Source organism: Canis aureus, chromosome 10, assembly GCF_053574225.1.
Source record: "Canis aureus isolate CA01 chromosome 10, VMU_Caureus_v.1.0, whole genome shotgun sequence".
NCBI lineage: Eukaryota > Metazoa > Chordata > Mammalia > Carnivora > Canidae > Canis > Canis aureus.
Window position 1 is genome coordinate 24,491,590 of NC_135620.1, and position 25,614 is coordinate 24,517,203.

Consider the following 25,614-nt stretch of genomic DNA (forward strand, 5'->3'; position numbering starts at 1 on the left):
TATAATATTCCATGAGATGGATATGCCATAATGTACTTAACCAGTCTTTTTTGTTAGACTTTTAAAGTGTTTCCAAGTTCTCACTACTTAAATAATGGTGGGATGAACATGTTTGGCCAAAGCCACTTTATTCCAGATTGCATTCTCTTGGGATAGGTTCCTTGGATCAAAGGATACAAACAGTACTAAGGCTTTTCAGAAGAGTTGGCCAATTTACATGCCCCCAGGCAGTTTATGAGACTGCCTCATCACAGTAACTACTCCCAGCATTAGATACTATTATGTTTAAGTCTTTGCTAATTTCTTTTTTTTTTTTAAGATTTTATTTATTTATTCATGAGAGACAGAGAGAGAGAGAGAGAGGCAGGCAGAGACACAGGCAGAGGGAGAAGAAGGCTCCATGCAGGGAGCCCAGAGTGGGACTCCATCCCGGGTCTCCAGGATCACGCCCTGGGCCGAAGGTGGCGCTGAACTGCTGAGCCACTCAGGGAGCCCCAAGTCTTTGCTAATTTCATAAGCAAAAACAATCATTGTACCTAATTTGCATTTCCCTGGTTAGTAATGCTACTAAACATTTTGGGGGAAGTTCATTACCATTTGTATTTATTTCATGAATTGACTGTGTGTTTGCCCATTTTTTTCTTAGGGTGTCCAGTTTTTTAATCATTGATTTGTGAGCACTTGTATGGGTGATGATTTGATTATTACCAGTTTTTCCTACTAGACTGACAATATTTAGTTTTGTTCACCTTGTATCCACAGTGCCTGCTGTCTGCTGCCTTGCTTGGCATTTGTAATCACTCAGTAAAAATTTGTTGAATGAGTAAATGAAGATAATGCTTTGTTTTGCTTAAGAAGAATTGGTAACCTCTCCCCCGCACCACCCCAGAGGTCCAAAGAAAAGGAACTAAGTAACTAAGTGGGAACAGATCAACTCAGGAGTCATCATACATATTTTATTGGTCATTCAATTAGCATTGTGTTACAATTTAAAAATGCATTTATTTAAGTAATCTCTGTACTCAGTGTGGGGCTCAAACTCATGACCCGGAGATCAAGAGTCACTTGCTCTACTGACTGAACCCGCCAGGTGCCCTGCATTGTGTTGCAATTTAAAAATATATTTAAATTTATATTGACAGAGGGGATAAAGCAGACCCTAGTCTCTGCAAATGTGTGTAATGTTTGGGATCTAGTTTTATTGTAAGATAATCACACCTCTTATTCAACTTTTTGACAGGAGGAAAGATACCCAATGTCAGGCATTTGTGAAGAGAGTCATAATGAGTCGTCTCTTTAAGATAATGATGATTAGCATCGTCTCACTGAATGCCTTTTTTGTAGTCTTGTGGACTGATTATAACACAAAATACAACTTGTTCAGACTTTTTGAGGTAAGCAGACAAAATGGGTTAACTTTCTTCTGTTTCATCCTTTTTATTGGTGAAAACATTAAAAAAATTTTAAGACATTTCGTTCAAGAAAATTTTCCATAGAAAAAATTCTCAAGGACTTGAAAAATATAGTCTAAAATCTAGGAACATGATAGCAATAGTAGCAGTGATGACATGGTTTTTCAGTCTCTGAATTTCCTCTTAAAAAAAAAAAAAAAAAGCATCACTTCTCGGCCTTTTGGCTAAGATCAAGTGTAGTAAAAAAAAAAAAAAAAAAAGCAACTTGGAGGGTCTCTGGATGGCTCAGTGGGTTAAGCATCCAATTTTTGGTTTTGGCTCAGGTCATGATATCAGGGTTGTGACACTGAGCCCTGTGTCAGGCTCCACACTCAGCAGTCAGTGTGAGATATTATATACATATATCTTTTAAAAAAATGAGCAACTTGGGAGCAAAACCAAAAACCCATGGGCAGCATCGAAATCAAAACTAGTCAAAAAAATATCCTTACTCTGAGCCACAGCTGCACAGTATGAGTCTCTGAGAGGAAGCAGAGGACATTAAAAAAAATAGTAATTGGAAAATATGGGCTGATATGAGAACAGCATTTTTTATTAACATATACTGTATTATTAGGTTTTTTTTTTTTAAAGATTTTGTTTACTTATTCATGAGAGACAGAGAGAGAGAGAGAGAGGCAGAGACACAGGCAGAGGGAGAAGCAGGCTCCATGCAGGGAGCCCGATGTGGGACTCGATCTTGGGACTCCAGGATCACACCCTGAGCCAAAGGCAGATGCTCAACCGCTGAGCCACCCAGGTGTCCCTATACTGTATTATTAGTATATAATGTAGAACTTAAGTAATCTTAAATTACTTAATTTAAGGTAGAATTTAGTGATTCCTCAGTTGCATATAACACTCAGTGCTACTTATATCATGCCCTCCTTAATGATGTCCATCTCCCAATTACCCTTTCCCCCAATCCATCTCCCCTCCAACCACCCTCAGTTTGTTTCCTATGATTAAGAGTCTCTTATGGTTTATTTCCCTCCCTGTTTTTGTCTTATTTGTCCTTCCCTTGCCCTATGTTCATCTGTTTTGTTTCTTAAATTCCACAAATGAGTGAAATTGTACAGTATTTGTCTTTCACTGACTTATTTCACTTACCATGATACCCTCTAGTTCCGTCTACATTGCTGCAAAAGGAAAGCTTTCATTCTTTTTGATGGTTGAGTAATATTCCAGTGTGTGTGTGTGTGTGTGTGTGTGTGTGTGTATACACATCTCATCTTCTTATCCATTCATCTATTGATGTACAGCATTTGATATTGGGAAGAGTGTTGTTCAGTCCAGTACTGGGTTAGTACAAGAGGTTCATAGTAATTTCTGAAGGGCCTAGAACAGTCTAAACCTTGTGAACTTTGAAGACTGACCAGTTAGGGCTCCCTTCAGGGACACACCCCCTGCTCTCCACCCACTTAGGAGAAATAGTGGGAGTGGAATAAAAATTGAGCAGGGTAGAGACCCAGAGCTGAAGGAAGAGAAGGCCCAGATAAAATTGGAGGAGGGGAATGGAACAAAGAAACCTTAAAAATCAAGCTAGCACATCTTAAAACACACCACCAAAACAGATGAGTTATGTGAAGTTAGAGCCATAGCATCTAAAAGTTCAGGAAAACTAATGTCATATAAAAAAAGTATACTAGAAAGAGATTGAGGTAAAATCCCATACAGAATTATGAAATGAGAAAAGAGAATGAAGTACAGAATAATATCCATGTAGATAGTAGAAGCCCACCACAAAGACATGTCCAAAAAACAGATAAAAACTGTAGCATGTTATTTCAAAACAAGGTAAATTTTCAAGATCATGAGACAAGGGGTGCCTGGTTGGCTCAGTTAAGTGTCTGCCTTTCAGGTCAGTTGATGATCTGAGTCCTGGGATTGAGCTCCCTGCTTGGTGGGGAGTCTGTTTCTCCCTCTCCCTTGGCCTCTCCCTCTGCTTGTGCTTGCTCTCTCTGTCAAATAAATAAATAAAATCTTTTTAAAAAGAAGGAAAGAAAATGATATGAGATAGGAAAGAACAGAGGTGAGGTAACAAAACTCAGGAAAGAATTAGAAATAAAAGTCACTTCAAAAATGAAGATGAAACTAAGAGTGAGTAAACATAATGGGTAAGCTTAGAAGTATTGGATTAATGGAGATTTTTAAAAAATATTTATTTATTTATTTATTTATTTATTTATTTATTTATTTATTCATGTGAGAGAGAGAGAGAGAGAGAGAGTTAGAGACACAGGCAGAGGGAGAAGCAGGCTTCATGCCAGGAACCCAACGCGGGACTCGATCCCGGGACTCTAGGATTGCGCCCTGGGCCAAAGGCTGGCGCTAAACCACTGAGCCACCCAGGGATCCCCAATGGGGGAGATTTTTAAAACTCAATCAGAAATGAAGAAATAAAAAGGATTCAAGAGAAAATGATGAATATGGAAAATGAGGGAAGGGGCACCTGGCTGGCTCCCCAGTTAGTGGAGCATGCAGCTCTTAATCTTGGGGTTGTGAGTTTGACCCCCCATGTTGGGTTTAGATTACTTTAAAGTTAAAAAAGAAAAAGAAAAAAAGATTAAAAAGACAAAGAAAATGGGGGGAAGAAAAGATCCAACATAAGGATAATAAGAGTCGCTGAATTTGAAACAAAAAGTAAAGGGATGGAGCAAACAAATCTATAAGAAATGCTACCTGAAATAAAAGAATTGAAATTCTTTATTGAAAGAGCACGTGTTGCACCCCTGAGTATATGGATTTAGAACAACAAACACCAAGACATTCTAGTAAAAAATTGGATGGAGGAAATTGTGAGCATCTGGGCAAAGGGGCTGATAAGGAAAGGGAAAGTATTGGCAGGCTTTGCCGTGATAATGCTGTATGGTAAAAGAAAATAGTAACGTGTTTAAGATACTTAAGGGAAGAAAGTGTAAACCAAGAATTCTAGATCCATTATAATTGACTTTCAGATCACACACACACACAGAAACTGTCAATAATCATGAAAACACTTGGGTGATAGTGTTCCCTTAAGCCCTTACTTCGGAATCTGGCAAAGAATAAGTTGCATCCAACCAAGATGACTAGAGACACATCAACATTAGGATGGGTGGTGAATGCTAATTACAATTATTGGTAGAACTAATCATAATTGTGGGTTAACAAGAAGAAAGCATATAATGAATCTATCCCATGACAGTGAAGATATAGTGTGACTCAAAACTGGAGGAGAATGGGGAGAGTTAAAGCAAAACAAATTTTAAACCATTTTTAGAAGTCAATTTAGTGGCGACACTAGTAGTAGTGCCATTTTGAAACTGTTGAGTCTATAATATGGAATAAAGCAGGTGGGTAAATATGTGGCAGTTTAGTTCTATTATCTTCAGTACTCTTGAGAACTAGGATACTCATGGAAGAAAGGACAAACAGATAAAGATAACTAAAAACTTTCTTTTGACATTTAAGTTGGAAATGTCAGGATAAATTACTAAAGTATTTTATCCTTAACCATGAAAAACCGAGAACATTGCCACTCAGTAATTATGCATCTTTAGTGCTCATAATGTGATGTTGAAATGCTGTTTCTCTAAGGGATTCTTAGAGAAATGATTGACTGCCAGTCAAGGCAAAATATATACCAGATGAATCAGGAATATCTTGTCATACACATAACAAGGAAGCTATCAAAGATTATGGGAGTCCTATCAAAAGGACTTAGGAGACTACTTGAAGAGACTCCAACTTGCAAAAGATGGGACACTTTGAGCTTCAAAAAGGATAATAATTACAATGGATTGAAACTCATCAAACAATCCATAAGTTTATAATGAAACCAGAAAACTAATGTTGCTTTTGGAGAGTAAAAAAAGAACTAATCCTTTATTTAAAAAACTATTAAATTAAGATAAAGAATCAACCATTACTGACCTTACACGAACCATATTACTGAGTGACCATATAATCAGTAAGGAAAACTCTATAGAAGTATCCCAATTAATAAATGAAAAAATGGTAGAATTAAAATATCACTATTTTCAACCCCTGGTGAAGTAATGAATCTAGGCAATGAGTATGAGTGGCTGCTACCATATGTCATAAAAGGAGAGACAAGCAGACATATGCCTGCTATGAAAGAACAGAGCCTAAAATTTTGCCAAAGAGATGAAGCATGAATCTGATCTTGCCTTTGGATCCAACTACCTACTTCTGGGAAATAGAGGACAGAGGAGCATACTGAGCTGCACTATGAGTGTGTAGTCAGCAAAATCCAGACTGGAAATTCTACCAAACTGCTTGGATTCATCAACAAGTAAACTGAAAGGAAAAAAGGAATGGAAGACTTAAAAGACTTAACAAATTTTTTAAAATTTTAAAGGAGAAGACTAAAGTATTAGTTCCAGGGATCTACAGGGGTACCTATCTATAGAGAAATGCAAGAGAGTGATTACTATGAAAATCAGGATAGTGGTCACTTTGGGGGAAAGGAAGGAAGTTGTAATTGGAATGGGGCACATGGAAGGACTTTTGGGATGGCTGGTGAACAAAGTTGCTTTCCTTGACCTAGGTGATAGTTACCGGGGTATTGGTCTTGTAACAGTCTATTAAGCTATATATTTGTTTATTTGGTTCTATATGTATGTTTTATTGTAAAATAAAAAGGTTAAAAATATACTCTGTCTTTATTTATGGTAAATAACAAATTTCTTTCTTGGTGGTAAAAATGGCCTGCATCAACATAATGTGGGGTCAGAAATCATGGAGGTGATGGAATACCCTAATCAACACCTGAAATGTGAGGATCAATGTTCATTTGGTACTGTTGTGAGCTTGTTGGTATGGCAGTGCATCCACACCAGTATTCTATAGTGTTTGGTAATGGACTGTAGAACATCATGTTAGGTATAGGATTTGATAGGAGTCAGGGAAAAAGCTGAGTTGAGGAATCTGAATCTTTGATTGCCTTACAGAGGCCATATGGGTCACAAAACATACATCCTGTAGGGCCCTGGTTTGCAAGCCTCAGGGATGTTCTGTGCTGTGGAAGGGATGCAGACAGATTTCAGTGTTATACGAATTGAGGTTTTTGGCAAGTTACTTAATCTCGAAATTGTTCAGCATCAACATTTGTAAAGCACTGTTATTAATACACACAGGATGGCTGTGAGGTCATTGGAAATAACATGCATGAAAAACCTTGATTAGCTATGAAACTCTGAGAAATTATTACTATTTTGGAAGATCTCAATGAAGGCATCAGGAAAGTTCTGAGAAGACCCCGATCTCTCACCTTTGGAAAATCTTGAGACTCTGCAAGCAGAAAATGAAGGCTGAGACAGAGATGTAAACTGCTAGAACATTAAATATATGCCCCAACACTCAGAGCCTCATAGAAAAGGCTCAGAGACTTAGTGGGTCCTGACATTTATAGAAACATCTATCCATTTATTAGCAGGCCATTAAGTTAGCTATGGAGACTTTGTTCATGTATGATAAAGAATACAGACTTCACAGAAGTACTTCTGGAAAGTCCCTTTAAAAGGGGGGGCACCTGGGTGGCTTAGTTGATTGAACATCTGCCTTTGGCATGGGTCATGACCTCAGGGATCATGACCTGGGTCATGGGATTGAGCCCTGCATCAGGCTCCCTGCTTGGTGGGGAGCCTGCTTTTCTCTTTCCCTCTACTCTTCCTCATGTTTTTTTTTTTTTTTCTCTCTCTCTCAAATAAATAAAATCTTAAAAAAAAAAAGGAATGGCAACAGTAAAATTCTAAGGAGAGGGCAGCATCTAATTTCCAGGGTTCCAATTTTCTATAATTTAAAATGTCCACTTTCCAAGAACAACAAAATCATGAAACATGCAAAGAAACCGGAATGTATGGCCTCCACACAAGTAAATAAAAGTACACTCAGTAGAAGCTGTCTCCAAGGAAGCCCATCTCTTGGGCTTACTTAAGCAAAGATTTTTTAAATTAGCTATTGTAAATATGTTCAGAGGACTAAAGAAAAATCATATCTAAAGAACTAAAAGAAAGTATGAGAGGAATGTCTCATCAAATAGAGAATATAGAGAAATTATTAAAAAGAGCCAAATAGAAATTCCTTAGTTGAGAAGTGCAATAATTGAAAATTTCACTAGAGGAATTTAATAGTAGATTTGAGCTAGTAGAGGAAGAAATTGAAAAACAGAAAGATTGATTAATTGAGATTCTCCAGTGTGAGGAACAGAAAGAAAAAATGAAGGAATGAAAATGAGCAGAGACCTGTGGAACACCATCAAATATGGTATCCCAGAAGGAGAGGAAAGGACAGAAAAAATACAAAGAAACAATGGCCCCAAATTCCCCAAATTTGATGAAAAAACAATCTGCACATCCAAAAATATTAGTAAACTCTAAGATTCAGAAATTCATCTAGACACATCATGAACAAACTGTTGTAAGTCAAAGAATTTGAGAGTACCTGTGGAGAAGTGATTCATCACATACAAAGTATCCTCAATAAAATTAATGCTTATTTATCCCAAGAAACTACAGTGGCCAGAAGGCAGTGGAGTGTTGTTTTCAAAGTACTGAAATAAAAAGACTGTCAACCAAGAATTCTACATCCAGAAAACCCATCCTTCAAAAATGAAGGAGTGATATTGGTGAAAATGGTAGAGTAGGTAGCTCTAAGGGGTCCATCTACCCCCAAAAAAATACCTGAAAAGAGGCAATAACTGTCAGAATTCTGAAAAATCGTCAAAGTTTTATAGCAAATGAGTAAACTGTGAATCAAGAAAGAGTCAACTTTTATTTACTTTTAAATTTTATTTTAAGAAAATATTTATTTTAGAGAGAAAGTATGAGTGCTGGGGGAAGAGGCAGAGGGAGAAGGAGAGAGAATCCTAAGCAGACTCCCTGCTGAGCTTGGAGCATGACCCAGGGCTTGTTGCAGGGCTTAATCTCATGACTGAGATCATGAGCTCAACTAAAACCAAGAGTTGGACACTTAACCAACTACATCACCCAGGCGCCCCAAGAAAGAGTCAACCTTTATTTTTTTTATTTTTTATTTTTTTTTAAAAGTGAAGAAAACTTTGCAACATTTTTATATGTCCCTGACCCACTCCCTTTTTCAGCATGGTGATAGTCCTAAAGATGGCAGCTTGAGTTCTCAGTGAGGGACTCTGGTCTCCTTGGGTCCAGAAGCAGTAGAGCAGACTTTGTTCTTAAAGAATTGTATTGTCTACTTTATCCCTTCCTTCTTTCCTTCCTTCTTTCCTTCCTTCCTTCCTTCCTTCCTTCCTTCTCTTGTTCCTTCTTTCCTCCCTCCTTTTCTTCTTTTCACTTGAAGCATTTAAGAAAATCTCTCTTTAAACACTAGCTAAAGGAAGAGACTTCAAATACCACATATGACAAAGAATACAGTTTTTAAAATATTTTATCTTTAAGTAATCTCTGTACTTAATGTGGGGCTTTGAATTCACAACCCTGAGATCAAGTCATATTCTCTACTGGCTGAGCCAGCCAGGCACCCTGCAAAGAATACAATTTTACAAAAACAACTACTACTCAGAAAAAGTAACAGACTCTGAGGAAAGGGAAGAATATGATTTTTAGAGTTACTACATTGTAGGGACACCTGGGTGGCTCAGTCAGTTGGGCATCTGCCTCTGGCTCCGTTCATGACCTTAGGATTCTGGGATGGAGATCTCTGTTAAGCAAGGAGTCTGCTTCTCTCTTTCCCTCTGCTTCTGCTCATTCTCTCTCTCTCTCTCTGTCTCTCTAATAATTAAAATCTTAGTTACTACCTTATATTTAAAATGTCTAGTTCAAAAAAATTAAGTGTGCAAATAAACAAATAGGTATGGCTTTTATACAGGAGAAATGAATAGAAACTGTCCCTGAGAAAGCATAGACATTGGAATTGCTAGACAAAGACTTTAATAAGTCCACTGTGTAAAATATGCTCTGGGAGCTAAAAGAAACCTTGGGCAAAGAGCTAAAGGTAACCAGAAAAAGTGTCTCAAGAAAGAGAATGTCAATAAAGAGATAGAAATTAGAACCAAACAGAACCAAACAAATTCTGGAGCTGAAAAGTACAATAACAGAAAAATTCACTGGAGAGTTCAAGAGCAGACTTGAGTAGGTAGAAGAAATAATCAGTGAACTTGAAGACAAATCTATTGAGCTTAGTCTGAGGAACAGAAAGAATAAAGAATGAAGATAAATGAATTACAACAAAAAAAGTACAAAAAAAAGAAAGATAAATGAACAGAGTTTAAGAGACCTGTGGGACACAATCAAGCATATCAACATATACATATTGGAAGTTCCAGAAAGAGAGGTGAGAGAGGGAAAGAGGCAGAAAGAATATTTAACAAAAATGGTAGCTAGAAATTTCCCAAATTTGGTAAAGGATATATGCATCCAAGAATCTGTAAACTCCAAGGACAAACAAAGAGATCCACACTGAGACACATAATTGAGCTGTCAAAAACCAAAGACAAAGAGAATCTTAGGATCTTGAACTCTCAAGAGAGAAGCAATTTGTCACATATAAGGTATTATCTATAAGATTAGCAGCTGGTTTCTCAGAAACTGTGGAGGACAGAAAAAAGTGACAGAACATATTTCAAGCACTGGGAGAAAAATATTGTTGACCAAGAATTCTATATCCAGCAAAACTGTCTTTCAAAAAATGAAGGAGAGGGGTACCTGGGTGGCTCAGTTAGCATCTGACTTTTGATTTCAGCTCAGATCTTGATCTTAGGGTCATGAGTTCAAGCCCTGCATTGGGCTTCACATCCAGCATGAAGCCTACTTAAGAGAGAGAGAGAGAGAGAGAGAAAATAAGACATTTCCAGATATGCAAAAGCTGAGAGAGTTTGCTGGTAGAAGCTCTACACAAAATGCTAAAGGTAGTCTTTTAGGTGGAAATGAAGTTAGACAGTAACTGGGTTGCCCGGGTGGCTCAGTGGATGAGTGTCTGCCTTTGGCTCAGGTTGTGATCCCAGGGTCCCGGGATTGAGTCCCACATTGAGCTTCCCACAGGGAGCCTGCTTCTCCCTCTGCCTCCCTCTCCCTATGCCTTTCTCTCTGTCTCTCATGAATAAATAAATAAAATCTTCAAAAAGAAGGTTAAAAAAGAAAAGAAACTAGACAGTAACTTGAAGCCACTTATAGAAGTAATTACATAGGTAAATATAAAAGGTCAGTATTATATTTTTAATTTGTAACTATATATGTGTGTGTGTATGTGTATGTGTGTGCATACACACACTATGTGTATATATGGTTTAAAATAAAAATGCATAAAACAATAATTATAGTTAATGGGTGCATAATGTATAAAGATGTGTTTTGTGACAACAAAACGTGAAAGGGGGAGATGAAATTCTAAGGAAATAATTGTTATATACTATTGAAGCTAAGGTTGTATTAAAAATGGATTGTTAGAAGTTTAAGAGCTTAAATGTAATCATGAAAGTAACCACCAAGTAAAGAACTAAAAAATATATAGAAGAAGAAAAGAGAAAGGAATCCAAGTGGTACACTACAAAAGAATCAAGCATGAAAATGAGTTGTAATAGAGAAATTGAGGTACAAAAGAGATGTGACACATATAAAAAATTATAAAATGCCAGAGGTATTTCTTCTTTATCAGTAATTATTTTAGGGGAGTCCCGGTGGCTTAGCGGCTTGGTGCTGTCTTCAGCCCGGGGCATGATCCTGGAGACCTGGGATCAAGTCCCATGTCAGGCTCCCTGTATGGAGCCTGCTTCTCCCTTTGCCTGTGTCTGTCTGTCTGTCTGTCTCTCTCTGTGTTTCTCATAAATAAATAAAATCTTAAAAAATAGAATGGAGAAAATTATTCCATGCAAGTAGAAATGAAAAGAGAGCTCAGATGGGTTTAAAATATCAGCCAAAATAGACATTAAGGGAAAAATTGTTACAAGAGACAAGGATATTGTATTTTGACAAAAGGGTCAATTCACTAAGAAAATAAAATGATTTTTCTCAAATGCAGATGGAGCGTTCTCCAGGATAGACCATATGTTAGGCCATAGACAAGGTGTAATAAATTTAAAAATATGAAATCATACAAAGTATTTTTTCTGACAAAAATGGAATGAGGGATCCCTGGGTGGCGCAGCGGTTTAGCGCCTGCCTTTGGCTCGGGGCGCGATCCTGGAGACCCGGGATCGAATCCCACGTCAGGCTCCCGGTGCATGGAGCCTGCTTCTCCCTCTGCCTGTGTCTCTGCCTCTCTCTCTCTCTCACTGTGTGCCTATCATAAATAAATAAAAATTAAAAAAAAAGTTTAAAAAAAAATGGAATGAAACTGGAAATCAGTAATAGCAGGAAAACTGGAAGAATGTTCAAATATATGGAAATAAACTTAAATAACCAGTAGGTCAAAGAAAAAAATCACAAGGGAGGTTAGAAAGTAAGGTAAATGAAAATGAGCACACAGCATAGCACATAAGGATTATAGTCAATAATATTGTAATAACTTTGATGACACATATACCTACCCTTACTATGGTGAGCATTGCATAATGTATGTGTCAAATCACTGTTGTACACCTGAAACTAATATAAAATTGTATTTCAATATACTTCAATTAAAAAAAACAAACTTATGCAGCAAAAGCAGTGCTCAGAGGGAAATACATACCTGTAGATGCCTGCATTAGGAAAGAAAAATTATTATTTATTTATGATAATCACAGAGAGAGAGAGAGGCAGAGACACAGGCAGAGGGAGAAGCAGGCGCCATGCACAGGGAGCCTGAGGTGGGATTCAATCCCAGGTCTCCAGGATCGCGCCCTGGGCCAAAGGCAGCCACTAAACCGCTGCGCCACCCAGGGATCCCAGATTGTACCTTAGTAACCTAACTTTATACCTTAAGGAACTAGAAAAAGAAGGGCAAACCAAACTGAAAGCTAGCAGAAAGAAGGAAATAAAAAATTTTAGAGTGAGATAAACATATAGAGAAGAGATAAAACCAAAATTTCCTTTTTTTTTCTTAAAGATTGACAAAATTGACAGTATTAGCTAAATTGGCTAAAGAAAAGGGAAGACTCTAATTACTAATAATAGAAATGAAAGTTGGGACTTTACTACTGACCTTATAGGAAAAAAGGGTTAGAGAAGAATAAACAATTGGATGCCAACAAATTAGACAACCTAGATGAAATGGACAAATTACAAGAAACATACTAACCGCAAAACTGACTCAAGAGAAAAATAGAAGACTGACATGTTGGATCAGACTTATATTAAGTAAAGAGGCTACATTACTAATCAAAAACCTCCTAACAAAGGAATACCCACATTCATATGGATGTGCAAAGAGCCCTGAAGAGCCAAAACAATATTACTGAATACGAAGTACGGAGTTGGAGGACTTGTACTTTCTGACTTCAAAACTTTAGACTACAGAGATATAATAAAAAACAGTGTGGTATTGGCATAAGGATAAACATAGACCTATGGAATACAATTGAAATTCTGGAGATAAAACCAAATTAAGTAGGCTAATTGATTTTCGACAAGAACGCCAAGACTGTTTAGTTGGGGCAAGAACCTTTGGGCAGCCCAGGTGGCTCAAGCGATTTAGCGCCGCCTTCAGTCCAGGGCCTGATCCTGGAGACCCTGGATTGAGTCCCACATCGAGCTCCCGGCATGGAGCCTGCTTCTTCCTCTGCCTGTGTCTCTCCCTCCCTGTCTCTCTTTCTCTCTGTGTGTGTCTCTCATGAATAAATAAATAAAATCTTTAAAAAAAATAGTCTCTTCGTCAGGTTCTAGGACAGCCTGCTATCCACATTCAAAGAATAAAGTCGGACCCCTACCTCACACCGTATTAAAAAATTAACTGTATAAAAGCTAGAATTCTTAGAAGAAAACATAGAGGTAAATGTTTATGGCCTTGAATCTGACAATAGATTCTTAGAGATGATACCAAAAGCATAGGCCACAAAAGAAAAAGTAGATAAATTAGACTTCATTAAATAAAAACATTTGTGAGTCTAAGAGCACTATCAAGAGAGTGAGAAGATAAGCCACAGAAAGGGAGAAAGTATTTGCATATCCTGAATCTGATAAAGGGTTAACATGCAGACTATATAAATAACTCCCACAACTTGACAGTAATAACAATAACAACATATGAGCAACCCAATTACAAAATGCCCAAAGGAGATGAGCACTGAGTGTTATGCTATATGTTGGTAAATTCAATTTAAATTTTAAAAAATGCCCAAAGGACTTGAATAGTCATTTCTTCAAAGAAGATAGTAAATGACCAATAAGCACATTAAAAGATGTTCAGAATCACTAGTCATCCCTTTAGAATGGGAGATGCAAATCAAAACCACAATTAGATACAACTTCACACCCTAATTATTACAACTATTATGAAAACAAAAACTGCAAAATGGAAAAGAACAAGTGTTAGTGATGTAGACAAGAAGAAATTAGGACATTTGTGCATTGCTGGTGGGAATGTTAAATCATGTAAAAGCTCTAGAGAACATCTTCTCAAAAAGTTAAACATAGAATTGCCGTATGATCCAACAATTCCACTTCTAAGTGTATATTCAAAAGAATTGGAAACAAACTCAGATACTTGTACACCAGTGTTTATAGCACCATTGTTCACAGTAGCCAAAAGGTGGAAGCAAGTCATGTGGACACATGAATTGCCACATGACACATGATTGACAAATGAATAGATAAAGAAAATGTGGTCTATATGTAAAATGGAATATTATTCAGCTTTTATAAAGAATGAAATTGTGATACATGCATGCTACAATGTGGATGAACCTCGAACACATTATGCCAAGTGAAATAAACCAGGTATAAAATGGCAAATATTGTGTGGTTTCACTATAAGTGAAAGTATTAAAGTACCTAAAACAGGAAAATTAACACAGACATAAAGAATGGAGTTATCTGGGGGCTGGGGAAGAGGGGAATGTGAAGGTACTGCTTATTGGGTAGAGAGCTTCTGCTTGAGAAAATGAAATAGTTCTGGAAATGGATGGTAGTGATGGTTGTACCATATTGTGAATGCACTACTTCCACTGAACTGATTGTACACCTACAAATGGGTAAATGTGTACTTATCATGTTATATATATATATTTTTTTACCCTAATCAAAAACAAAGGTTATGAGTACTCAAAAGTTAAACCCCCCTTACGAATTTTACTTTTTAAAATGATGAATTTTATGGTACAAGAATTATACCTCAATTTAAAAAATTAATGAGCTGACCTTTTGGAAAAGAGCAACCGAATAAAATCAAAAAGAAGGAAAAAGGAAGGAAAAATAGAAGAAAAGAAGGAAAGTAGAAAAAAGGAAATAATAAAGATAAGAGCAAAAATTAATGAAATAGAAAGCAAAGGGGCAGCCCGGGTGGCTCAGCGGTTTAGTGCCGCCTTCAGCCCAGGGCGTGTGTGATCATGGAGACCCGGGAGTGAGTCTCACATCAGGCTCCGCCCGCATGCAGCCTGCTTCTCCCTCTACCTGTCTCTGCCTCTCTATCTCTCTCTCTGCGTCTCGTGAATAAGTAATAAATCTTTTTTTAAGGAAAGCAAAGATTCAATAGTATTAATAAAGCCAAAGTTCGATCTTAGAAAACGATGATAAAATAGCTTTCTTCATGAGACAATCAAGACAAATGACAGCCCTGAATCATGTTAGGATTTTTTTTTTTTTTTTTAGATTTTTTATTCGTTTGAGAGAGAGCAAGAGTATAAGCAGAGGGGAGGGTCAGAGGGAGAGGGAGAAGCACAGTCTCTGCTGAGCAGGGAACCTGATGTGGGGCTTGATCCCAGGACCCCGAGGATCATGACCTGACCTGAAGGCAGATGGCTGATCAACTGAGCCATGCAGTCGCCACTAGGCTTGCGTTTTATTTTTTATTTTTATTTATTTATTTATTTATTTATTTATTTATTTATTTATTTATTTATTTATTTATTTAAAAAATTATTTAAGTTCAGTTTGCCAACAAATAGTATAACCCCCAGTGCTCATCCCATCACGTGCCCTCCTTAGTGCTCGTCACCCAGTTTCCCCACGCCCCCTTTCCTCCTCCCCTTCTGTAATCCTTATTTGTTTCCCAGAGTTAGGAGTCTCATAATTTGTCTTCCTCTCTAATTTTTCCCACTCAATTCCCCTCCTTTCCCTTAAAAGCCCTTTCACTATTTCTTATATTCCACACATGAGTGAAACCATATAATTGTCTTTCTCTGATCGACTTATTTCACTCAGCATATCTTCATGTAAGTATTTATTTTATTTCAAAAATATTTTATTTATTCATGAGAGACACAGAGACAGGCAGAGGGAGAAGCAGGCTTCCTGCGGAGAGTCTGATGCAGGGCTTGATTCCAGGACCCTGGGATCATGATCTGAGCCAAAGGCAGGCGCTCAACCACTGAGCCACCCATGTACCCTCATGTTAGCTAGCTTGTTTGCTTGCTTGCTTGCTTATGTATGTATGTATGTATGTATGTATGTATGTTAGCATTTTAAAATTAAAATAACAGATACAGTAGATGTCAGAAATCTAATAATTTTGTCAATAAATTTGAAAACCTAGCTGAGATAAGATAATTTTCTAGAAAAAAATTGACAAAACTGACTTTCAACAAAAAAGCAAAAAACTGAGCTAATTTTTATATGTCCTTATATTTCTTTTAATGGGTATAAAGTGTTGAATTAGTTGCTAAAACTTTATCCCCAAAACCTACAAACTAACCTGTACTAGATGGTTTTACATTCGTGGAAGATATAATTTCAAACATAAAATGCTTGCAAGTGATCAGATAAATGAGTATACCTGCCCTGCCCACATATAGTTCATCTTGTAAGGCTGACATAATCTTCATGCCAAAACTAGACAAGGACAGTATGAGAAAGAAGATCACACCCAATTACATGAACATTAACACAAAAATCCCATGGGGATCTGTGGGTGGCTCAGCTGTTTGGTACCTGCCTTCGGCTCAGGCTGTGATCCTGGAGTCCCAGGATCAAGTCCCACATCAGGATCCCTACATGGAGCCTGCTTCTCCCTCTGCCTGTGTCTCTGACCCTCTCTCTCTCTCTCTCTTTCTCTCTCTCTCAGTCTCTCATGATTAAATAAAGAAAATCTTAAAAAAAATTTAAAAAAATACAAAATCCCAAACAGAACATTAGGAAACTGAATTAGAAAATGAATGAAAAAGAGTATATGTTATTGCCAGGTTTGTTTTTTTCAGGAATGCAAGTATTAGAAAAATCTACATATTTTATTAACCAGCTTAAAATATTAGAGGAGAAAAAAAGATAATTTCAAAAGATGAAGAAAAAAGTTTATCATGAATATCCTTTAAGATAAAAACTTAGCAAACTAGGAATAGAAAGGGCTTATTTTTAACCCAATTAAGGGTACTTTGTAAAACTTGGATCAAAATTCACACTCAGTGGTGAAACTTTAGCAGTATTCTCTTTTAAGGATTAGAAAAATACTGTCATTTTTGCATAGAACTCTCAAAAGAATCTGAAAAAAATTGTTAGTAAAGTTAATACTAAGTCCAATAAGTTTGCTGGATATATGATTAATAAATAAAATTAATTACATTTAGTATATTAACTGTAAAACAGCACTTCAAATAGCAAGATATGCAAAGTATTTAGACAAAAGATGTAATAAAATCTAATAGATCTAATAAAAGATTTGTGATTTTTTAAAAAAGATTTTATTTATTTGAGAGAGAGTGAGCAGGAGCATGAGTAGTGGGGGAAGAGCAGAGGGAGAAGCAGGCTCCCCACTGAGCAGGGAGGCCAGCCTGGAGCTCTATCCCAGAACCCTGAGATCATGACCCGAGCACCTGAGTGGCTCAGGAACTGGCTGAGCTACTCAGGTGCCCCTAGATTTATGTGATCCTTAAGGAGAAAACAATATTCAAATATATAAAGGTCATTAAAGAAGACAAAGAAATGTAAAGATCTATCAGACCATGGATAGAAAAGCTCAATTTCTTAGAGATGCAATCTCCCCAAATTAATCTGTAAAATCAGTGCAATTCCAATAAGAAATAAAGGCAGTGTGTTTTTCATGGGTTGCCAAAAGCTGATGCTAAAATTTAGAGAAACAAAGAGAATCTCTCTGTCTGTGTCTATAATAAATAAATAAATAAATAAATAAATAAATAAATAAATAAATCTTTAAAAAAGGCGGGGGAAAAAAACAAAGCGGCGGGGGGATCCCTGGGTGGCTCAGTGGTTTAGCGCCTGCCTTTGGCCCAGGGCGCGATCCTGGAGTCCTGGGATTGAGTCCCGCGTCAGGCTCCCGGCATGGAGCCTGCTTCTCCCTCCTCCCGTGTCTCTGCCTCTGTCTCTCTCTCTCTATCATAAATAAATAAATAAATAAATAAATAAATAAATAAATAAATAAATAAGTAAATAAATAAATCTATCTTTAAAAAAAAGAATTAAAGAGAAAAAGCAAATAAGATGACTTTGAAAGTTAAAAGGGGGAGAAAAGGGTAGACTTAACCAGACAAAATTTTGTGTAGAGCTTTAGTAATGAAGGCAAGAGTGATGACGTAGTAGACAAAGAAGCCAGTGCAATAGGTAAGAGTGCTGGGAAATAGATCCTGGCCCATACAGAGACCTGGTACCTGTCAGGGGGCGCTGTAGGTGAGGGGCAAAAGAGTACCTACTGCTAGAAACAGTACTAGGACCATAGGGTGTGTGTGTGGGGAAAGCATGTAACTGGATCTCTGCCTCACAGCGTACACAACAGGGTTAAAGACCCAATGTGAAAAGTGACACTTCAGAATGTTTAGAATAGAATATTTATAATAATCTCAGGAGGGGAAGTTTTCCTTTTTTTTTTTTCTTACAGATTTTTTAAAATTATTTTTATTCATGAGAGACAGAGAGAGAGGCAGAGAAAGAAGAAGAGGAAGAGGAAGAGGAAGAGGAAGAAGCAGGCTTCTTGCTGAGTCCCCTGATGTGGGACTCAATCCCAGGACCCTGGAATCACACCCTGAGCCAAAGGCAGCCGCTCAATCACTGAGCCCCCAGGTGCCCCAGGAAGCTTTTTTTAAAGCTTGTATTATAATATATATATAGTATATAATACAAAATATATGTCATGAAAAAACAGTTTGGTTCTTTTGATTCCATTAAGATTTTAAATTTTTGTTTATCAAAAGATCATTGAAAAGGTGAAAACATAAGTCAGTGTAGGAGAAGATATTTTCAGTACATATGACGGGTAAAGAATCAGGATTCAGAATATCTGAAAAAGTGATCATTTGGTAGGCCAATAAGAAAAAACCGAAAACAGTCCAGCAGGCAATTTGGCAAAAGGTAAGAAACAAGTGGTTTACAATTTAAACATATAAAGAGACATCCAACGTCATTAATTAGAGAAATGACAAATATTCATCAGTCTGACAAAAATGAAGAAGCTCAGCCCTGGGAAGCGTTGGTTAGCAGGGAAGACAGTGGGAACATTGCTGGTATTAAATTGGTACAATAGCTTCAGAAAATACATCTCACTATCCAGTGAAGTTGCAGTTACTCATATCCTACAACTTGCTAATTCTACCCCGAGGTATATAACTGAGAGAAGCTTTATACACAGATATGATAAAACATACAAGAATTTACTCACTCTTTTTGTACTCTTAGGTTGTTTGCAATAGTAAAAATTACCAACAAGCCAAATATCACCCAGTGGGTAACGGGTTAAATAAATTACAGTATTTTCATGAGTGGTGTTGCTACATAGTAGTAGAACTATAAACTACATTTACACATACCAACATAGATGAATCTCGTAGTTTTATTTATTTTAAAAAAGATTTATCCATTTTGGAGAGACAGAGCACACATGTGTGCATGTGCATGCTGGTGGGAGGAGGGACAGAAGGAGAGGGAGACCCTCCAGGAGACTCCCCGCCAAGCACAGAACCCAATGGGCATGGGGCTCAATCTCATGACCCTGAGAACATGAGCTGAAATCAAGAGTTGGATGCTTAACTGACTGAGCCACCCAGGCGCCTGAATGTAATTTTAAATGAAAAACAAAACAAAACAAAACAAAAAAACAAAACACAAATTGCCAAAGAATACTTCAGGGTCTATGCTGTTTCCATAATGTATAAAAAATGCAAAAAAAAATGCCATGTACTTTCGGGGTACCTTTGTGGTAAGAGTATAAAATACATGAGCATGACCTGCTGCCGACTTACAGTAGGGTTACTTTTGTGAGAGGGAAGGGACTTGGTCAGTGGAGACTACCTACAATGATAATAATATTGTATTTCTTTTTTTTTTTAATATTTTATTTCTTAAAGCTGGGTGGTAGTATATGGTTCATTATATTATTCTTTATACCTTTTTGTGTATCTTAAATATTACATAGTCATTAAAAAATAGAAAGGTATGTAAATGGTTGCCAAGTAGAGGGCCACAGACACAAGTATGCAGGACAAATAAAAACACCAGCTGGGGATCCCTGGGTGGCGCAGCGGTTTGGTGCCTGCCTTTGGCCCAGGGCGCGATCCTGGAGACCCGGGATCGAATCCCACATCGGGCTCCCAGTGCATGAAGCCTGCTTCTCCCTCTGCCTGTGTCTCTGCCTCTCTCTCTCTCTGTGTGACTATCATAAGTAAATAAAAATTAAAAAAAAAAAAAAACACCAGCTGCCTTCATGTTATCTAAGTGGGTAGCTATGGCTTGAGTTACATTTTCCAGTGGTAGTGTCTGACATGTATTGAAAAGGTGACATACCTCACAAACTTTTCTGTTTCCCTCCAGAATCTCTCTCTAGCCCACTTCAGCCCACCCCAAATTCATCTCCGAGAAAGCATCACCGCTGACCCTTCTGTCTGAAGCACTAAAGTCTTCCTTGGCCTCTTGCCTTTCCTGAACACCACAACTCCGGCAGCCAGGTCCTGACATGGTAGCCTCCAAAACACACACTCTCTCCTCTTCCTTTCGATGCCAACCATCCCCCAGTCTAATCATTTGCCTGCCACCTGCCTCTTCCTCCGTAAGTCCCCCCACCCCACTAGTCGTCAGTCTTGCCAGTCTTCCCACTAGTCTCTTTTCCACGGAGGTCTCTTAAGCATGCCAATCAGTTCCTATCACTCCCTTGCTCAGAATCCTCCAAGGTGGGGGTTAAACTTCAAAGCTCTCACCAGGCCTATAAGGGCTTCCCTATGTGGCCTGCCCCTCCAACGGCATTTCCTGCTCTGCTCTCCCCTTTCTCTTCTAGTATGCTAACTTCTCTGTTCTTTGAACCAATCTTTGCTCACCTGAAGTTATAGATGCATGAAAATTTGAATAAGATTAGATTATTTCATCAAGTGTAAAAGTGGGAAAAAAGCAGAATGTTCGTCAGAAGTAGTTAACTGATTTTCAGTATTGTGATGAACATTACTAATATATATTAGTAGATATTTGAGTATTTCATCTCTATTCCTGAATATTCAGGTGGGCCAGAAAACTCTTGGGATCTTCTCTTTGGGAAAGCTTACATTCAGGTCACCTGATATGTTGAGTTGCCTTATACTGGGGTCTAGATGGTCATTCTGTTTTCTGGTCAGTCCGTCGTTCTTGAGCAACCTGGGTGTGACCTGGCTGTGACCCCCAGGGCTGAGGGCTGCAGGGAGGGGAGACGCAGAAGGGGAAGAGAATCAGGCACAATACTATGTCTCCACTGTGTGCCTGGGGCTCTGCCTGGGTTTCCCTCACACACAGGGGACCTAGGAGTACACTCTCCCCAAGATGCACACAGCCAATTGGGTGCCCCAGGTAGGGAGAGGACAGAACTATGGGGTGCTGCAGCTTGGCCTGACCATCTAACCCTTGACATCCCTGCAGGTCTCAGAGCTGGTCTTTGTGTCCATCTATAGCTCCGAGTTCTGCATGAAGCTCTACGTGGACCCCATCAACTACTGGAAAGATGGCTACAACCTGCTGGATGTAATCATCATCATCACAATCTTCATCCCCTATGGTCTCCGAAGATTCAAGGGCAAGCACTACCCCTACCTCAACATTGCTGATGGCATGCAATCCCTGCGCATCCTCAAACTTATCACCTATAGCCGTGGCATCCGGGTGAGTGACCTAGGGGTGCCATGTCTGCCCACTAGCCCCTGATGAAGTCATCATTCTACCACCATCATCCAGTTACTGAATCCTACTGTATGGCAGGTTGATCTTTACCAATGGTATCTCACCTAATCTTAATGAGGAAAAGTGTCATCATCTCTGTTTTACAGATGGAGAAATTGAGACTCACAGTCCCTCAGCAGTTAGATGACACAGCTGAGATTTGAGAGGTGTGGCTGGCTCCAGTGGCCACACAAACTTTTCCTCTCTCCCATGCTACATGGTGCAAGGCCTTTAAACTATGTTCCCAGGGGTCTCTTGCTTTTTGGTGGCACTGGTCACACACTTTCAGTTGTATGCTTTCCCCATACAGCTAAAAATCTGCTGCTTCTCTGGATGAGAACAATCTCATTACTTTGTTCAGGCAGCTCTAGAGATGGTGCTCCCGCTGAGAGGTCGTGAGGTGACTAGTTTTTCTTTGCTCAGAAGGTATCAGAAAAAACTTCATCGCTGACCCAACCTGCCATTGAGCATTCACCTCGGGGACAGTATGTTTCCCTGGCACTGTGCCCTGTGTCCACGCTTCTCCCGAAAGGGGCTGCTTTGGACTCATTGGACCAGCTAGGGTGTGTGTCAGCCTATTCTGCTGAGAGATTGCCCCCAGCTAGGACCTGGGCCCTACACTTAGCAGTCCCAGGCCTGGGGGACAAGATGAGGAGAATGTTAAAGAGCTTCCCCTACCACAGATCCCCATTCACTCATTTCATGCTCTCATGTAGTGCCATGGCTGTGTGTCCTCTCCCAAACTCAGGCCAGCCCTCCTCTCCTCTCCTTCCCTTGCATCCTGGGAAGATGTGTCTGTAACTCCTAGTCCCTGCTTCCTCACTGGTCATTTGTGCCCTGGCTTCTTCCCTCCAAAGGAACTAGCCTCTCTGAGGTTGTCAGCAATCTCTTTGTTGCCAAGTCCACTGGCCAGTTCCATTGTCCTCTCACTGCCTCTTTTTGCTGTTCCTCCAGCCTCATGAGCACTTCTTGGGTGCCTGCTTGCTTTGCCTGGTCTTTATGTGCTGTTTTCTCAGGACTATACCCTAAGTTCTTTTCGCCGCTCCCCTAACTCTGCATATCCTCTTTGGGTGATCTTTTCCACATTTCAGGGATCTTCACCTGCCCATGGCTCTCTCTGACCTTCAGACTCACAGCCTCCTGGACAACTCACATGCTCCTCAAACCCATCCTGTCTAAGCTGGAAGTCATCGCTCTCCCGCAGTCATATCCCCAGACTCCAGCCCCTCCTTCTGTATTATATCTTTTTGTGAAGGCTGTGCCCCACCCCCATTCAACTGCCAGGTCATAAATTTGAGTGTCAGCATTGACGCCTCTGTCTCAAAGTCCTGTTGCACGGCCTCCTACGTGGTTAGTGACCTGTCCACATCTTATTACCTCCTCCCACCCCACCCTGCCCATCATCTTTTCACCATTCTCACCCGCCTTCATCAGGATTCCTGCACTGGCTTCCCATACTCCTGCGAGAGCCCTGGGGCAGAAATGCCCCTGCAGAATATAAATAATAGTGAAAGGGAATATAAGGGAAGGGAGAAGAAATGTGTGGGAAATATCAGAAAGGGAGACGGAACGTAAAGACTGCTAACTCTGGGAAACGAACTAGGGGTGGTAGAAGGGGAGGAGGGCGGGGGGTGGGAGTGAATGGGTGACGGGCACTGGGGGTTATTCTGTATGTTAGTAAATTGAACACCAATAAAAAATAAATTAAAAAAAAAAAGAAATGCCCCTGCAGCTGGGGAGAATCTCTAAAGGGTACATCAAATCATGGCAGCCTTCCTTTCAAAGCTGAGAGTGGCTCCCATTGTTTGTAGGCCAGAGATGGACCCTATAAAGTGTCCTAGAAGCAGGGGAGGGATGTGTCAGAGGTGCCAGGCATTGGAGTCCACGTGGACAGGAAAAAAGACTGGAGGTCCTTGGGAGGCAGATACTGGGTGATAGATACCTCAGATTGAGGGCACAATCAGGCGATTGGAAATGTAGTCTGCTTAGTGCAGTTGTTGGACAGACACCAAGATAGTGGAGGCCTAAATTGGTGCAAAGGTCACTGGAGATGAAGGAGTTGAGGGACAAAGAGGCCTGGGGGATGGTTGATATTCCATAGGGATACTGAAGGCCTCGAGGATGACAGCAGCATGTTGTGGATCCTGCAGGCAGAGATTCCAAGACATGAAGGGGAATGGTTAGCTAGAAGGCTGGCTCTTTCTAGAAGCAGGAGCTTCACCAATGGAGATAGCGTCTCTGAGAGAGAGGCAAGGGTGGCCTCCTGAATCAGGCTGGGAAGAATAGGCAGCTTCCCTTGAGAGGGCTGCTAAGGAATGATGTCCTGCCAAGGAAAGGGTTTTCAGGTGAGGCCAGGAGAGAAGTCAGCACAGAATGAAAGTGGCAGAAACTGGTGGGAAACATGTGAGGAAGAAGGTGATGGCTGTGAGCTGAGGGAAAGGAAGCCCAGGGCTGCGTGAGGAGGAGGGAACCATATAGGACTGAGGTCTGGGGCAGGGACAGTGACCCAGACTGACTCCTTGTGAAGCTGAGGGCATGAGCTATCTGCCAAGTGCACCATCTTAGCTATGTTGTGGCAGCCTTGTTAGAGGCTAAGGCCTGAGGTTTACAGCGTGGCAGGGATAACCCTTATTTGCAGGGCAGGGATCTAGTAAGGAGAAGACAGCCCTTCCCGCTGGCCAACATCTATCCCAAAGCTCAGCCTGGCTTGCTTGGTGACCACAGCCTTTGGTTCTTGTAGACATGAACAGAGACCCATGGGCATGCAGATAGAATATTCACACAGACATATGGCCCATGTTTGACTTCAGGGGTTTCTGTCATTAAGCAGAGCCTCGTATCCCAAAGTTGTTCCCTGGGGATCATCAGGCCACTTGGCTGTGGCTCACCTATGGCCTTTGGGATATCATAGGACCCCAGATCCCTAGGAGCACAGAAGTGACTCTAAATTACACATCCTCTGTACACTGGCCAGGTGGAGCTGGAGGTGGAGACCTGTACCTCTGTACTAATTTATATTCCTTGAAGTCTAAATGATGCTTTAACAGAGTCATAGCCTCCAAGCCCACAGAGCTGGTACTCTGGCAAATTCTTGGCTCCTGTCCTCTGATTAATTAAAATGACATTCTGTCTCCCCCACCTCATGACAATAAACCTGGACAATGAGGAAATAGTTCCTTGTTATTTTGCACACAAAGAGGTTCTGTTGGCTGGGTACCAGGAGGCCACACTACCCCTGTTCATCTGTATTTAGGCCCAAAGAACAACCATCAGATGCTGGGCTCCTACTTCTTGGAGCTCATCACTTTCCACACATCTAAGCAGCAGCACAGAAGGGCCCTCTGAGAGTGGCCAGGCCTGGGCACCTGCCATGCCTCAAGATCTTCTCCTTACCCTGAATGCCCCAGGGCCAGGAGGGCAGCTGTGGCTTAACCTAGAGCTTTGGATGGCTGAGCTAGCAGCTAGGAATTGCTTCCCCAGAGAATTTGGGAATTCAGAATCAGGCACTTATGGGAACCAGGTCATAGCTTTGAAAGCCCAGGACTTCCATGGGGAGGAGTCATCAGCCTGTGGGGTTCTGGGCAGTCATCCACTGGGACTGGATTTCTGTACCTCTGGACTGCAGACTAATGGAGCCCGCCTGGATTGTGTTTGAAGGACATTGTCAGGGCCAGCTGTCAGGAGTCCCACATGTCAGGCCTTCTGGTGAGCATGACCTCTTCTCCACTGTTGTTCTCGAGGCTGCTCAGCTTTGGCCTCAGGTTGCACTGGGCCTCACACTGGCCTGGAAGTGCAGCCCCCAGCCAGGGCCAGTCCTCCACTCTCCTGTCCCTGGTGCTCTAGGTTCTCTGGCTCAGGGCTGCCCCTTCCAGGCCCACCTGGGCAGACGTCATCCGTACTGTATGCCTGTGTAGTATTTTCTCATGGCCACTTCCTTCTTTACCTGCAGTAGTTCTTGTGAAAGAAGTTCTGTCTCTGTGTCACAGGGAGGGAGG

At 40.1% G+C, this 25,614-nt stretch overlaps 1 protein-coding gene and 1 pseudogene across 5 annotated transcripts in view; both read left to right on the top strand.

Annotated features, from left to right (window-relative positions):
• The window catches only part of CATSPER3 (cation channel sperm associated 3), a 40,623-nt gene that overhangs the window by 5,233 nt on the left and 9,776 nt on the right, over positions 1 to 25,614 (top strand). For 4 of the 5 annotated variants that reach the window (XR_013387687.1, XM_077911730.1, XM_077911727.1 and 1 more), the window contains exons 2-3: positions 1,241 to 1,394; positions 21,323 to 21,562. Coding sequence is in view for 4 of the 5 variants with exons in the window: in XM_077911730.1 (XP_077767856.1) it covers positions 1,241 to 1,394; positions 21,323 to 21,562 (394 nt within the window). In the remaining variant the exon portion in view is untranslated. Of the gene's footprint in view, positions 1 to 1,240; positions 1,395 to 20,254; positions 20,490 to 21,322; positions 21,563 to 25,614 lie in introns of all 5 variants that reach the window. The other variant, XM_077911729.1, reaches the window with a different exon arrangement.
• LOC144322865 (U2 spliceosomal RNA) lies at positions 1,617 to 1,786 on the top strand (annotated as a pseudogene).